We start from the raw sequence: 15351 nt of genomic DNA, 5'->3' as shown, positions 1-15351 counted from the left end.
TGTAAATGTGTAATATATATATATTTTAGAAAACTTATGAACCTAAAAAATTATGACATTTTGGCTAATCAATGAATATAGTAAAGTTACAGGATATAAAATCAACACACAGAAATACCTTGCATTCCTATACACTAATAATGAGAAAACAGAAAGAGAAATTAAGGAAACAACTCCATTCACCATTACAACGAAAAGAATAAAATACTTAGGAATATATCTACCTAAAGAAACAAAAGACCTATATATAGAAAACTATAAAACACCAGTGAAAGAAATCAAAGAGGACCCTAATAGATGGACAAGTATACCGTGTTCATGGATCAGAAGAATCAATATAGGGAAAATGAGTATACTACCAAAAGCAATCTATAGATTCAATGCAATCCCTATCAAGCTACCAACAGTATTTTTCAGAGAACTAGAACAAATAATTTCACAATTTGTATGGAAATACAAAAAAACCTCAAAGAGCCAAAGCAATCTTGAGAAAGAAGAATGGAACTGGAGGAATCAACCTGCCTGATTTCAGGCTCTACTACAAAGCCACAGTCATCAGGATAGTATATGGTACTGGCACAAAGACAGAAATATAGATCAATGGAACAAAATAGAAAGCTCACAGATAAATCCATGCACCTATGGACACCTTATCTTTGACACAGGAGGCAAGAATATACAATGGAGAAAAGACAAATCTCTTTAACAAGTGGTGCTGGGAAAACTGGTCAACTGCTTGTAAAAGAATGAAACTAGAACACTTTATAACACCATACACAAAAACAAACTCAAAATGGATTAAAGATCCAAATGTAAGAGCAGAAACTATAAAACTCCTAGAGAAGAACATAGGCAAAACACTCTCCGACATAAATTACAGCAGGATCCTCTATGACCCACCTCCCAGAATATTGGAAATAAAAGCAAAAAATAAATAAATGGGACCTAATTAAAATTAAAAGCTTCTGCACAACTAAGGAAACTATAAGCAAGGTGAAAAGACAGCCTTCAGAATGGGAGAAAATAATAGCAAAGAAGCAACAAAGAACTAATTTCAAAAATATACAAGCAACTCCTGCAGCTCAATTCCACAAAAATAAATGACCCAATAAAAAAATGGGCCAAGGAACTAAACAGACATTTCTCCAAGGAAGACATACAAATGGCTAACAAACACATGAAAAGATGCTCAACATCACTCATTATTAGAGAAATGAACCAGTCAGAATGGCTGCAATCCAAAAGTCTACAAGCAATAAATGCTGGAGAGGGTGTGGAGAAAAGGGAACCCTCTTACACTGTTGGTGGGAATGCAAACTAGTACAGCCACTATGGAGAACAGTGTGGACATTCCTTAAAAAACTGGAAATAGAATTGCCATATGACCCAGCAATCCCACTGCTGGGCATACACACCGAGGAAACCAGAACTGAAAGAGACACATGTACCCCAATGTTCATCGCAGCACTGTTTATAATAGCCAGGACATGGAAGCAACCTAGATGTCCATCAGCAGACGAACAGATAAGAATGCTGTGGTACATATACACAATGGAGTATTACTCAGCCATTAAAAAGAATACATTTGAATCAGTTCTAATGAGGTGGATGAAACTGGAGCCTATTATACAGAGTGGAGTAAGCCAGAAAGAAAAACACCAATACAGTATACTAATACATATATATGGAATTTAGAAAGATGGCAATGATAACCCTGTATGCAAGACAGCAAAAGAGACACAGATGTATAGAACAGTCTTCTGGACTCTGTGGCAGAGGGCAAGGGTGAGATGATTTGGGAGAATGGCATTGAAACATGTATATTATCATATATGAAACGAATCGCTAGTCCAGGTTCGATGCATGATACAGGTTGCTTGGGGCTGGTGCACTGGGATGACCCAGAGAGATGGGATGGGGAGGGAGGTGGGAGGGGGAACACATGTACACCTGTGGCGGATTCATGTCAATATATGGCAAAACCAATACAATATTGTAAAGTAATTAGCCTCCAATTAAAATAAATAAATTTATATTAAAAATTATGACATTTTGATTCTACCTGTTTGACTTAGTATGACTAGAATACTAGATTTCTAATTAAAAAATAAATATGCAATAAGTGACAAAGTTTTACTGTGTAGCATATGGAACTATAGTCATATCTTGTAATAACCTATGATGCAAAATAATTTCAAAATAATATATGTGTATTTGTATAACTGAATCACCTTGCTGTGCACCTGAAACACTGTAAGTCAACTATACTTCAATAAAACATATATATTAAAAATATGGCAAAGTTCAACAATGCAAAACTGCAGTTACTTTTGCACCAACCTAATAAAAACAACCTACTATATAGAACAGGGAACTCTGCAATAGCCTATATGGGAAAACAATCTGAAATAGGATGGATATATGTACAACCGATTCATTCGTTTTGATGAACACCTGAAACTGACAATAAACGTTAAAAAAATACAGAAATAATTCAATATTTAGGGGAAGAAAAAGAAACATCTTTGAAATCATCTTTAATGACCATCATTCAGTAATAAGACACTTTTCATTTGGTTTTTCAGATGTCTAGGAATCAAGATACTCATAACCAGTTTAAGGTTCAGTTTGGCTGAAGAAATAGTTGTGCATGTCTCTATATGAAAAAATTTCTATTTTTGTTACCCTCATCCCACCCAATTTCCTTTGCAGTGAGTTGAAGTGTTGTGGAGTTCTCTGTAGGACTATGTCCAGTTATGATAGTCCGGAAACAGTCTCAGACATAAGGATATATATATTTTATATCTTTTAAAATAAATGAGTCTCAGTTCATAAGTATTAATGGCAGCCCACTCCAGTATTCTTGCCTGGAGAATCCCAGGGACAGAAGAGCCTAGTGGGCTGCCGTCTATGGGGTTGCACAGAGTCGGACACGACTGAAGCGACTTAGCAACAGCAGCAGCAGGGACCTCATACTATTCTTCCTTTCTTTTCTTAGAATCATCCTTAGCTGGTTGCCAAAAGCTGCTGAGAACTTTCTGTATAATATACCACTCTCGTGGAGAGTCAATTTTGGTTCAGATATTTTATCCAGTCTTTCATAGGTTCCAAATGTACTGTACAAACAAAAGGTTGATAACTTCCCCCTGAAATTACCAATTCAAGGTTTTTTCCAATGAAAGAAAACACAGAAAAGGATACACAAAAACTTTTCATTTTGCTACTCCTTTGATTCTAGTTGAACGTAATTTTGCCAGTACTAAGTAGATTGCCAAAGTCAAATAACTGAAGTATTAACCAATCAAATTAACCTAAAGCATACAAAATCCATAGGTTTCACAGTTTATTTTTTTAGAAAAGTCATTATCCAATTATGTTTCATTGCTATGGAGTACTAAAAATTTAACACATTTCTACTTACTTCTGGTCTCTTATTTGTAAGTAGTAAGATAATTTCCAAAAAATATTATAGTATATATTAACTTCTAAATTAAAAACTGTTCAACAGTAAATAACTGAAATCAAACTAAGGAGATATCAAAAGGCAATTAAGTGATTTATAGTCATTCATTAAACAATTTATGGGTTATCTCTAGACAGTGTAATGCAGCCACAAACAAGAACAAGACAGCTTATCACATAATGATTTTGAATGATTTCTAAGAGATTTTGTGAAGCAAAAAGCAGCACACACAATAGTGTATAAATATACTACTTGGTTAAAACCATGATGGGAGGGAAAAATAATTATATGTATATATATGAATACTATAGTTGTTTATATATTACATATTTAGTATAGTTTTTTATATAGGTAACACAGATCTCTGGGGGAAAAAAAAAGAATTAAACTAGAGAGAACAGGATGGTAGCCACAGCAGTACAATTCTGAATACTTTTACTGAGTATCTTTCAGTTTAAAATCATATAAAAACTTGACCTATTCAAAAATAACAACTCAAGATGTTTAATAAAAAATGTCTATAACTCTGGTTTCTATTTTAGAGTATCTATAATTTTTCTTAGGCTATTTAGATATTGCTTTTCTGTTTCTGTTGAGGAAAGAATACAGCCTCATGTGTCATGTCCCAGTCTTATTTTAAAAACAGGTTCTAGGTACTGTACTTACAGTTCCACCCATGTGAGGAGGCAGGTATTCTACACTGACATAGTCTTGGATGTCATTTTTACTCGTAAACTTCAACAAACTCACTGCTTCTGGACCAAGCCAGGTTTTCACAATTTTGAAAGCAGCTGAAGAAAAACACAATCACTGTATTAAATTCCTTTCATTCTCTTTCTCAATTTACTTACCGTATGTGCTAATGTAGGTCCTCTGAGATTAGTTTGGGCTAAAATCTGTTAATATGTATTTTTCCATGGCATGATAGTTATATTCACATTCTCTAACCCCTTATGGCAGAAAGTGAAGAAGAACTAGTTTCACTTTCCTGATGAAAGTGAAAGAGGAGTGAAAAAGTTGGCTTAAAATTCAACATTCAGAAAACTAAGATCATGACATCTGTTCCCATCACTTCATGGCAGATAGATGGGGAAACAATGGAAACAATGAGAGACTATTTTTTTGAGGTTTAAAATCACTACAGATGGTGATGGCAATCATGAAATTAAAAGATGCTTGCTCCTTGGAAGAAAAACGATGACCAACTTAGACAGCATATTAAAAAGCAGAGACATTACTTGCTGACAAAGGTCTCTAGTCAAAGCTGTGGTTTTTCCAGTGGCCATGTATGGATCTGAGAGTTGGACTATAAAGAAAGTTGAATGCCAAAGAATTGATGCTTTTGAACTATGGTGTTGGAGAAGGCTCTTGACAGTCCCTTGGACTGCAAGGAGATCCAACCAGTCCATCCTAAAGGAAATCAGTCCTGAATATTCTTTGGAAGGACTGATGCTGAAGCTGAAACTCCAATACTTTGGCCATTCCAATACTTTTGCGAAGAACTGACTCATTGGAAAAGACCCTGATGCTGGGAAAGATTGAAGGTGGGAGGAGAAGGGGACGACAGAGGATGAGATGGTCGGATGGAATCACTTACTCGATGTACATGAATTTGATCAAGCTCCAGGAGTTGGTGATGGACAGGCAAGCCTGGTGTGCTGCAGTCCATGGGGCCACAAAGTCGGACACAACTGAACAACTGAACTGAACTGAATCCCTGTAGGCATTTATACTTTAACTGTGCCTTATGGGTTTCAAATGTTCCAGGAAGATTCTGGAGAATTAAATTACTTTGATGTTCATTAACGAACTTATGGTTTTGGCCTCTGAACAAATCCATCAATGATCCCGACTTCTAAGATTTCCAGACAATGAATCACTACCTGTACAACAGTACGGGAAGAGTCATTTGCCTTATGCTTCTCTGATAAATCCCCAATCTGAAAAATCTTCCAAAATGGGAAGTCAGGAAGAGAAAGAAAAAGCCCTTCTCTTATGTGTGTGAGCCAGACTCAGACTTTTCCACCCTAACCTTAAACTTCTGTGCCTTTCTCCTAAGCCCTGCAGCTTAAGAGTTACGATGATATTATAGAATCTTCAAGAATAAAATTATCAAATACAGCTATTTTGTAACTACAATTTTGTTCTATCATGTGATTTTGATAAACTTTTTAACCTTCTTTCCATCATGAGTTCCTAAGCACATTTTAATGGAATTAAAAGAGAAATCCTGAATTAAATTTGCAAAAGCATCAATGAAAAAGTCAGGAAATAAAACAGCATGATAATGAACATTAAACAGTAGTTCAGAAAACTGCATTTTTACTTTGGCTAATTATGTTTAAAAATTTCTACATAACATTTACATTTTCATTAATTTCAATTCAAAAAATCTGAGTTGGCATGTCTGAAGCTATGGTACTTGAAAGTAACTGAAGTGCTATAAAGCTGACTTTTCATAACAGCTTTTATTGAAATAAAATTTACATACCATAAAATTCACTTTTTTTAACGTATACTCATCAATGATTTTTCTTTAGTATATTCAGAGTTGTGGAACTCATCACCACTATCTAATTTTGGAACATTTTCATCACCCAAAAAGAAATCTCCACCCATGGGCAATCTCTCATCTTCCTTTCTCCCTGACAACCATTAATCTAGTTTCTGTCTTTATGGATTTGCCCATTTTTGTAACTATGTTTTATAAATGAGTTTTTATTTCCTACTAGCTTTGTTCACTCAGCATGTTTTTAAGGATCATCTGTAATGGAGCATGTATCATATTTAATTCCATTTTATGGCTGAATAATTTTTCATTTTATGGTTATATAACATCTGTTTATTTACTGTTTATTAGCATTTGTTATTATCAATAACCTCAGATACACAGATGATACCACCCTTATGGCAGAAAGTGAAGAGGAACTAAAGAGCCTCTTGATGAAAGTGAAAGAGGAGAGTGAAAAAGCTGGCTTAAAACTCAATATTAAAAAGATGTAGATCATGGCATCTGGTCCTATCACTCCATGGCAAATAGCTGGGAAAACAATGGAAACAGTGACAGACTTTATTTTCTTGGGCTCCAAAATCACTGCAGATGGTGACTGCAGCCATGAAAGTAAAAGATGCTTGGTCCTTGGAAGAAAAGGTGTAACCAACCTAGACAGCATATTAAAAAGCAGAGAGACATTACTTGCCGACAACGGTTTCTAGTCAAAGCTGTGGTTTTTCCAGTAGTCAAGTATGGATGTGAGAATTGGACTATAAAGAAAGCTGAATGCTGAAGAATTGATACTTTTGAACTGTGGTGTTGGAGAAGACTTTTGAGAGTCCCTTGGACTGCAAGGAGATCCAACCAGTCCATCCTGAAGGAAATCAGTCCTGAATATTCATTGGAAGGACTGATGCTGAACCTGAAACTCAAATACTTTGGCCACCTGATGCAAAGAACAGACTCATTGGAAAAGACCCTGATGCTTGGAAAAGACTGAAGGTGGGAGGAGAAGGGGATGATAGAGGATGAGACAGTTGGATGGCATCACCAACTCGATGGACATGAGTTTGAGCAAGCTCCAGGAGTTGGTGATGAACAGGGAAGCCTGGTGTGCTGCAGTCCATGGGGTTGCAAAGAGTCAGATATGACTGAGCCACTGAACTGAACATTTGTTTATCCATTCATCAACTGATGAACTTTGGATTATTTCCACTTTTCACTATTATGAATAATGCTACTATGAACCTTTGGGTAGAACTCCTTGTGTAGACACACATTTTCAGTTCTCTGGGACATACATGTAGGAGTGAAAATGCTAGGTCACATGATAACTCTGTATTTAATTTTTTGAGGAATGGCAACTGTTAAATGGCTGCGCTATTTAACATTCTCACCCACAGTGTATGAGGGTTCAAAATTCTCCACATCATTATGGACACTTGTTACTTTATTCTGTCTTTTTGATTACAGCCATCCTAGTAGGTGTGAAGTAGTATCTCATTTGGTCTTAATTTGCATTTCTCTAATGATGTTGAGCAGCTTTTATGGGTTTATCACCCATTTACATATTTTCTTTGGCAAAATAATCTATTAAAATCTTTTGTCCTTTTCACCTGGGCCACTTGTCATTTTATTGTTGCATTATAAAAGTTATTTATATATTCTACTCACAAGTCCCTTTTCTGATGTCTGATTTGTAAATATTTTCTTCCATTCTGAGAATTGTCTTTTTACCTTCTTGATGGTGTCCTTTAAGGTACAAAAGTTTTCAATATTAATGAAGTACAATATATCTATTCCTTTGTTGCTTGTGCTTTTTGGGGGTCATACCTAAGAAACCACCGTCTACTCCAAGGTCACATGATTTACCCCTATGGTTTTTCTAACAAGTTTATAGTTTCAACTCTGATCCATTTAGAGTTCATTTTGTTAGATGATGGAAGGTAGAGGTCCAACTTCATTCTTTTGAATGCTGATATTAGTTGTCCCAGTATCATTTGTTTAGAAGGCTAATCTTTCTCCACTTAACTGTCTTGGCACCACTATCAAGAAATCAATCATAAATGTTAGGATTTATTTCTGGACTCTCAATTCTATTTTACTGGTCTTTATTTCTATTATCATGTTCACACCACAATGTCTTAATGCTTTTATAGTGAATTTTAAAATCAAGAGATGGACTTTCCCGGTGGTGCAGTGGATAGGAATCCACCAATGAAGGGGACACAGGTTCGATTTCTAGCCTGGGAGGATTCCATATGCCACGGAGCAACTGGGCCTATGTACCACAGCTAATGAGCCAGTGCTCTAGAGTTTAAAAGCTGAAACTACTAAGCCTGTGTGCCATGATTACTAAACGTGGCTTATCTAGAGCCAGTGTTCCACAACAAGAGGGGTCACCACAATCAGAGGCTCATGCACTGCAACTGAAGGGTATTCCGCATTCTCTGCAACTAGAGAAAAGCCCAGATAGCAGTGAAGACCCAGCATAGCCAAAAATTAAAAAAAATAAAAATTTAAAAAAATCATCTAAACATAGTTAAAAAGTTAAACTATTTTAAAAATAGTTTAAAATTGTTTAAAAATTAATAAAATCAAGAGGTGTGAGTTCCTCAATTTCACTGTTCTTCAGTTCAGTCGCTCAGTTGTGTCCGACTCTTTGCAACCCCATGAATCGCAGCATGCCAGGCCTCCCTGTCCATCACCATCTCCCAGAGTTCACTCAGACTCACGTCCATCGAGTCAGTGATGCCATCCAGCCATCTCATTCTCTGTCGTCCCCTTCTCCTCCTGCCCTCAATCCCTCCCAGCATCAGAGTCTTTTCCAATGAGTCAACTCTTCACATGAGGTGGCCAAAGTATTGGAGTTTCAGCTTTAGCATCATTCCTTCCAAAGAAATCCCAGGGCTGATCTTCAGAATGGACTGCTTGGATCTCCTTGCAGTCCAAGGGACTCTCAGGAGTCTTCTCCAACACCACAGTTCAAAAGCATCAATTCTTCGGCACTCAGCTTTCTCCACAGTCCAACTCTCACATCCATACATGACCACTGGAAAAACCATAGCCTTGACTAGACAGACCTTTGTTGGCAAAGTAATGTCTCTGCTTTTCAACATGTTATCTAGGTTGGTCATAACTTTTCTTCCAAGGAGTAAGCATCTTTTAATTTCATGGCTGCAGTCACCATCTGCAGTCATTTTGGAGCCCCCCAAAATAAAGTGTGACACTGTTCCCACTGTTTCCCCGTCTATTTCCCATGAAGTGATGGGACCAGATGCCATGATCTTCATTTTCTGAATGTTGAGCTTTACGCCAACTTTGAATGGCAAACCACTTCAGTATTCTTGCCTTGAGAACCCCATGAACAGTAAATCACTGTTCTTACTCGACTATTTTTATTACTCTGGGTCTCTTGCATCTCCATATGAATTTAAGGACAAACTTGTCCGAATCTGTTTAAGAAAAAAAGTGGGGGCCGCAGTTGGGATTTTGACAGAAACTGCACTGAATCTGTAAATCAACTTTGAAGCACTGCCATCTTAGTAATTAATAGGTCTTCTAATCAGTGAACAAGATATGAATATTTACCTAGATCTTGAATTCCCTTCAGTGGTGTTTTAGTTTTCAGTGTATGAGTTTCCAACTTTTTATTCTTTTTATTTCTAAGTATTTTATTCTTTGTGATGCTATTACAACTGGAATGATTACATAATATCATTTTGGGTTATTCATTGCTAACGCACAGAAACACAATCAGATTCATGTATTGACTCTGCATCAGGTCACCTTGCTGAACTTGTTTACTGGTTCTAACAGGCTTCTGTGTATGTATGGTTTGTATTTCTTAAAATTTTCCATATAGATATCAGCTGCAAATATGAATAGTATGACTTCTTTTCCAATCTGGATGGTTTTTCTTTTTCTTGCCTAAGTGCCCTGACAATCTAAGTGGTAAGAGCTGACAACTTTATCTGGCTCCTGATCTAAGGGGGAAAGTATTGATTCTTCCACTAAGCATGATGCTAACTGGGGGGTTTCAAAGATGAAGTTTTGCACAGATGTCCTTTATCAGGGTGAGGAAATTCTCTTCTGTGAAGAATTAACTTTACCCAAAGAAAGGTCTGGCCTTTATCCTCAGCTTTCAGAAGTAATCTTCATGTCTGTTGGAGTGTCTTTGTTTGCCTATATGCCTTGAGTCACAGTGGAACAACATGATTTAATTTGGGGGCTTTGGGTCACACAGTATCTGTAGACCTCTGGAGAGACTGGAGAGTGAGATGAACCATGTGATAAACTGGTCAGGCCTAAATAATGGAGCTCCAATTAAAAACTCTGAACGTCAGTGTTTGGGTGAGCTTTCCTGGTTGGCAACACTCTACGAGCATTGTCATGTACTGATGGTGGGAAAGTAATGCACTTCACATTTGGTACTTTCCTGGATTCTGCCATATGTTTTTCTTCCTTGGCTGATTTTAATCTGAATCCTTTCTTAGTAATAAATTATAGCTGAGTATAACACCTTTCAGTGAGTTCTGTGAGTGACCATAGTAAACCTAAGGGTAGTTTTGGAAACCCCTTTACATTACAGTTGGTATCAGAAGTAGGAGTAGTCTTGTGTGAACTACTGTGATCCCCACTAACTTTTCAGACATTCCAACTCTTTCTGCCTTCTATTCCTAGTTTCTTGGGTACTATGATCAGGAGAGTACATTTGAATTTTCTCAAATGTTTCTTGTGTCTATTAAAATTATCAGGTGTTTTTTTTCCCTTTATTAATATGTTGAATACCTGGTTTATTTTCATATGTTGAACCAACTTTGCATTCCTGAAACAAATCCCACTTGATCATAGCATACAATACCATTCACATGCTCACTAGATTCAGTTTGTTAATACTTGAGGGTTGGTTCATTTATATTCATAAGGAATATTAGTCTCTAGTTTTCTTTTCCTGTGATGTGTGATATTAGGGATATACTTGCCTTATAAAATGAGTTGGGACATGTTTTATATTTTCTGGAAGAATTTCAGAAGAGTTGGTATTGATTCTTCTATACAGGTCTAGTAGAATTTACTAGTGAAGCAAATACCTTGTTCTAACAACCCAAGAGACAACTCTACACAAGGACATCACCAAATGGTCAATACTGAAATCAGACTGATTTATATTCTTTGCAGCCAAAGAGAAGAAGCTCTATATAGTCAACAGAAACAAGACCTGGAACTGCCTGTGGCTCAGATTATGAGCTCCTTATTGCAAAATTCAGACTTAAATTTGAGGAAAGTTGGAGAAGGCAATGGCACCCCACTCCAGTACTCTTGCCTGGAAAATCCCATGGACGGAGGAGCCTGGTAGGCTGCAGTCCATGGGGTAGTGAAGAGTTGGACACAACTGAACGACTTCACTTTCACTTTTCACTTTCATGCATTGGAGAAGGAAATGGCAACCCACTCCAGTGTTCTTGCCTGGAGAATCCCAGGGATGGGGGAGCCTGGTGGGCTGCCGTTTATGGGGTTGCACAGAGTCGGACATGACTGAAGTGACTTAGCAGCAGCAGCAGCACGGAAAATCACTAGGCCATTCACGTATGACCTAAGTTAAATTCCTTATGATTATACACTGGAGGTGATGAACAGATTTAAGGGATTGGATCTGGTAGCGAGTGCCTGAAGAACTATGGATGGAGGTTCATAACATTGTACAGAAGATAGTGACCAAAACCATCCCAAAGAAAAAGAAATGCAAGAAGGCCAAGTGATCATATGAGGAGGCTGTACAAATAGCTGAGGAAAATAAAAACAAAGCTGATAAAAAATATTAAAAAAAAAAAAAAAGATGAGGAAGGCAAGGGAGAAAGGGAAAGATATACCCAACTGAATGAAGAATTCCAGAGAATAGCAAGGAGAGATAAGAGGGCCTTCTAAAATAGACAATGCAAAGAAACAGAAGAAAACAATTAACTGGGAAAGACTAGAGATTTCTTCAAGAAAACTGGGGATATTAAGGGAACATTTCATGCAAGGATGGACATGATAAAAGACAAAAACAGTAAGGACCTGACAGAAGCAGAAGAGATTAAGAAGATGCGGCAAGAATACACAGATGAAGCGTACAAAAAAGGTGTTAAAGACCAAGATAACCATGATGGTGTAGTCACTCACCTAGACTCAGACATTTCCACAGTGTGAAGTCAAGTAGGTCTCAGGAAGCACTACTAAGAATAAAGCTAGTGGTGGTGATGGAATTACAGCTTAGCTATCTAAAATAGTAAAAGATGATGCTGTTAAAGTGCTGCACTCAATATGTCAAAATCTGGCAAAGTCACTGGTGGCCACAGGACTGGAAAAGGTCAGTTTTCATTCCAATCCCAAAGAAAGGCAATACCAAAGAATGTTCAAACTACCATACAACTGCACTCATTTCATATGCTAGTAAGGTTATGCTCAAAACCCTTCAAGCTAGGATTCAGCAGTATGTGAACCTAGAACTTCCAGATGCACAAGCTGGGTTTAGAAATGGCAAGGGAACCAGAGATCAAATTGCCAACATCCACTGATCACAGAAAAAGCAAGAGAATCCCAGGAAAACATCTACTTCTGCTTCACTGACTATGCTAAAGCCCTTGTGTGGATCAAATCAAATTGTGGTAAATTCTTAAAGAGATGAGAATACCAGATCACGTCACCTCCCTCCTGAGAAACCTGTAAGTGGGTTAAGAAGTGGTAGTTAGAACCAGACATGAAAACAACAGACTGCTTGAAATTGGGAAAGGAGTATAACAAGAATGTATATTGTCACCCTACTTATTTAATTTATACGCAGAGTGCATCATGCTAAATGCTGGGCTGGATGAATCACAAGTTGGAATCAAGATTACTGGGAGAAATAGCAACAACCTCAGATATACAGATGATACCACCCTTATGGCAGAAAGCAAAGAGGAACTAAAAAGCCTCTTGATGAGGGTGAAAGAACAAAGTGAAAAAGCTGGCTTAAAACTCAACATCCAAATGGTTATATTTGACTAATTCAAAATTATATACTCTGCCAAATAAAAGACTTGTTTTCTAAGTACACAAACAAAAACTCAATATTTAAAAAGCTAAGACCATGGAATCTGTCCCATCACTTCATGGCAAACAGAAAGAGATAAAGTGGAAGCAGCGACAGATTTTATTTTCTTGGGCTCCAAAATCACTGTGGATGGTGACTGCAGCCATGAAATTAAGACACTGCTCCTTGGAAAGAAAGCTATAACAAACATATTCAGCATATTGAAAAGGAGAGACATTACTTTGCCAACACAGGTCCGTCTAGTCAAGGCTATGGTTTTTCTAGTAGTCATGTATGGATGTGAGTGCTGGACTATAAAGAAGGCTGAGCGCTGAAGAATTGATGCTTTTGAATTGTGACACAGGAGAAGACTCCTGAGAGTCCCTTGGACTGCAAGGAGATCCAACCAGTCCATTCTGAAGGAAATCAACCCTGAATATTCATTGGAAGGACTGATGCTGAAAGTGAAGCTCCAATATTTTGGCCATCTGATGGGAAAAGTCAGCTCACTGGAAAAGGCCTTGATGGTGGGAAAGATTGAGGGCAGGAGAAAGGGGTGACAGAGGATGAGATGGTTGGATGGCATCATCAACTCAATGGACTTGAGTTTGAGCAAACTCTGGGAGATAGTCAAAGGACAGGGAAGGCTGGCATGCTGCAGTCTATGGGGTCACAAAGAGTTGGACACAACTTAGTGGCTGAAGAATAACAACTAGGGAAGCCATTTTGGGTCTCAGCTATTTTTTATGATCTTTTAAATTAATAATTCAAGTTCTTTTGTTATACTTATTCAGAATATTGAATCCATTTTCATAGTTTGTGTCTTTCTAGGGATTTGTCCATTTCATCAAGGTTACCTAATTTCTTGGTATGCAATTATTCACAATATTCCCTTACAAGCCTTTAAATTTCTCTAAGGTCTACAGTGATGTCTCTTCTTTTATTCCTGACTTTAATAATTTGAGTGGTTTTTTTTTTTCCATTCATCAGTTTAACTAAAGTTTTGTTAATTTTGTTGAACTTTTCAAAGAACCACGTTTTTATTTCATTGCTTTTCTGTACTGCTTTCTATGTAACAACTGACTTTGGCAAACACAGATGAAAATGCACATTCTAAAAATAACATTAAATTTACAACCACACTGAAGCTGGTAAAGAATGTTTTTCAATGGTTTAAACTTTGTTTTGTCAAAGAACATGACTGTCAGAAGGATCACGTGACAATAGAGATTTGGGTAAGTATTAGATTCATCCCATCTTCTTGCTCAACTTTTGAAGCCCAGGAGAAAACCTAGCCAAGGCCTGCATTCTGTGATATATCTCATCTAAAGGTGACAAACTGAGGCTTCTGGCTACAGTTTTACCTGAATGGTTCAATATTTAAAAACTGTTTTTAGGCATGACTAAAGGGTGTCCCCAGAGCCCAGGAACAGAATGTTAGCCCAGTTTGCCTAGGAGCAGACTTTGACTATTCCAGCTCCAGCCTGTTAAAAGTACACACCAAGCACAATACTAACATTTTTTAAAAAACAAGTACAGAAATATTGCTAAATTGGGAAGAAAGAAAAAAGGAATCAGATATTTTCTGTTAGGGAAGTATAAGTAATATACTCACCGTTCATTATCCAAGGCATATCGAAGATCACCATTTTTGCTGAAAGATGGGAAAAAAAAATCATTGATTGTAGCTCAGTCCCTCAATAGCAGTACCACTTATACCTGACCAAGAAAAAACTAGTGACATAAATGGAACTAAAAGTTGAGATATGTGAGTCAGTTTTAATCCCATGAAGTGTGAGTAGTGCTAGAAGTAAACTAACTTCTCACAATGGTGAGGGGTTCACCTAGGAGGATGGCTTATGCGTAATGAAAAATGCACTATCACTGCCTGCTGGCAAATAGCCTGTTCCTTTATTCATTTATAGCTTTTATTTTTTGCAGAAAAGTACAAAAAATAGTTAAGTGGGTAAGTGGAGACTATAGATGTGGCATGTGGTATTAGTGCTAAAGTCCACTGAGCTTTAAAGTGATTTCAATGTCTAATTTATGGTTTCAATTACAATTTTATAGAGATTATATCATTAAACCCACCCCTGACAGTTGTCCTCATTTTTAGTAAGTCATGTTTTAAGAAACAAAACTTGTTTCAACTTTTCTTAATATTATCAGCCCTAGGAAGCCAATAATTTCAAAGTACACAGAAATATTAGTTGTATACTTAGATGAAGATATTAAACAGCTCTATTAACAATTGTGACAAAGAATCAGAACTCACAAAGGAGACTTTTGATATAAAATTCATCCTATTTCAGATGAATCAAAAAACAATTTCATTCT

The 15351-nt window shown here is 37.0% G+C and overlaps 1 protein-coding gene across 2 annotated transcripts in view; it reads right to left on the bottom strand.

Annotated features, from left to right (window-relative positions):
• MOSPD2 (motile sperm domain containing 2) overlaps nt 1-15351 on the bottom strand; it is an 89713-nt gene that overhangs the window by 44986 nt on the left and 29376 nt on the right. For both annotated transcript variants that reach the window (XM_012106241.5, XM_004021920.6), the window contains exons 7-8: nt 14630-14668; nt 4130-4254 (exon numbers count right to left, since the gene is read on the bottom strand). In XM_012106241.5, coding sequence (XP_011961631.1) covers nt 4130-4254; nt 14630-14668 — 164 coding nt within the window. The remainder of the gene's footprint in view (nt 1-4129; nt 4255-14629; nt 14669-15351) is intronic.

The sequence above is a fragment of the Ovis aries genome, chromosome X (genome assembly GCF_016772045.2).
Source record: "Ovis aries strain OAR_USU_Benz2616 breed Rambouillet chromosome X, ARS-UI_Ramb_v3.0, whole genome shotgun sequence".
NCBI lineage: Eukaryota > Metazoa > Chordata > Mammalia > Artiodactyla > Bovidae > Ovis > Ovis aries.
This window is presented reverse-complemented; position numbering and strand designations above follow the sequence as displayed.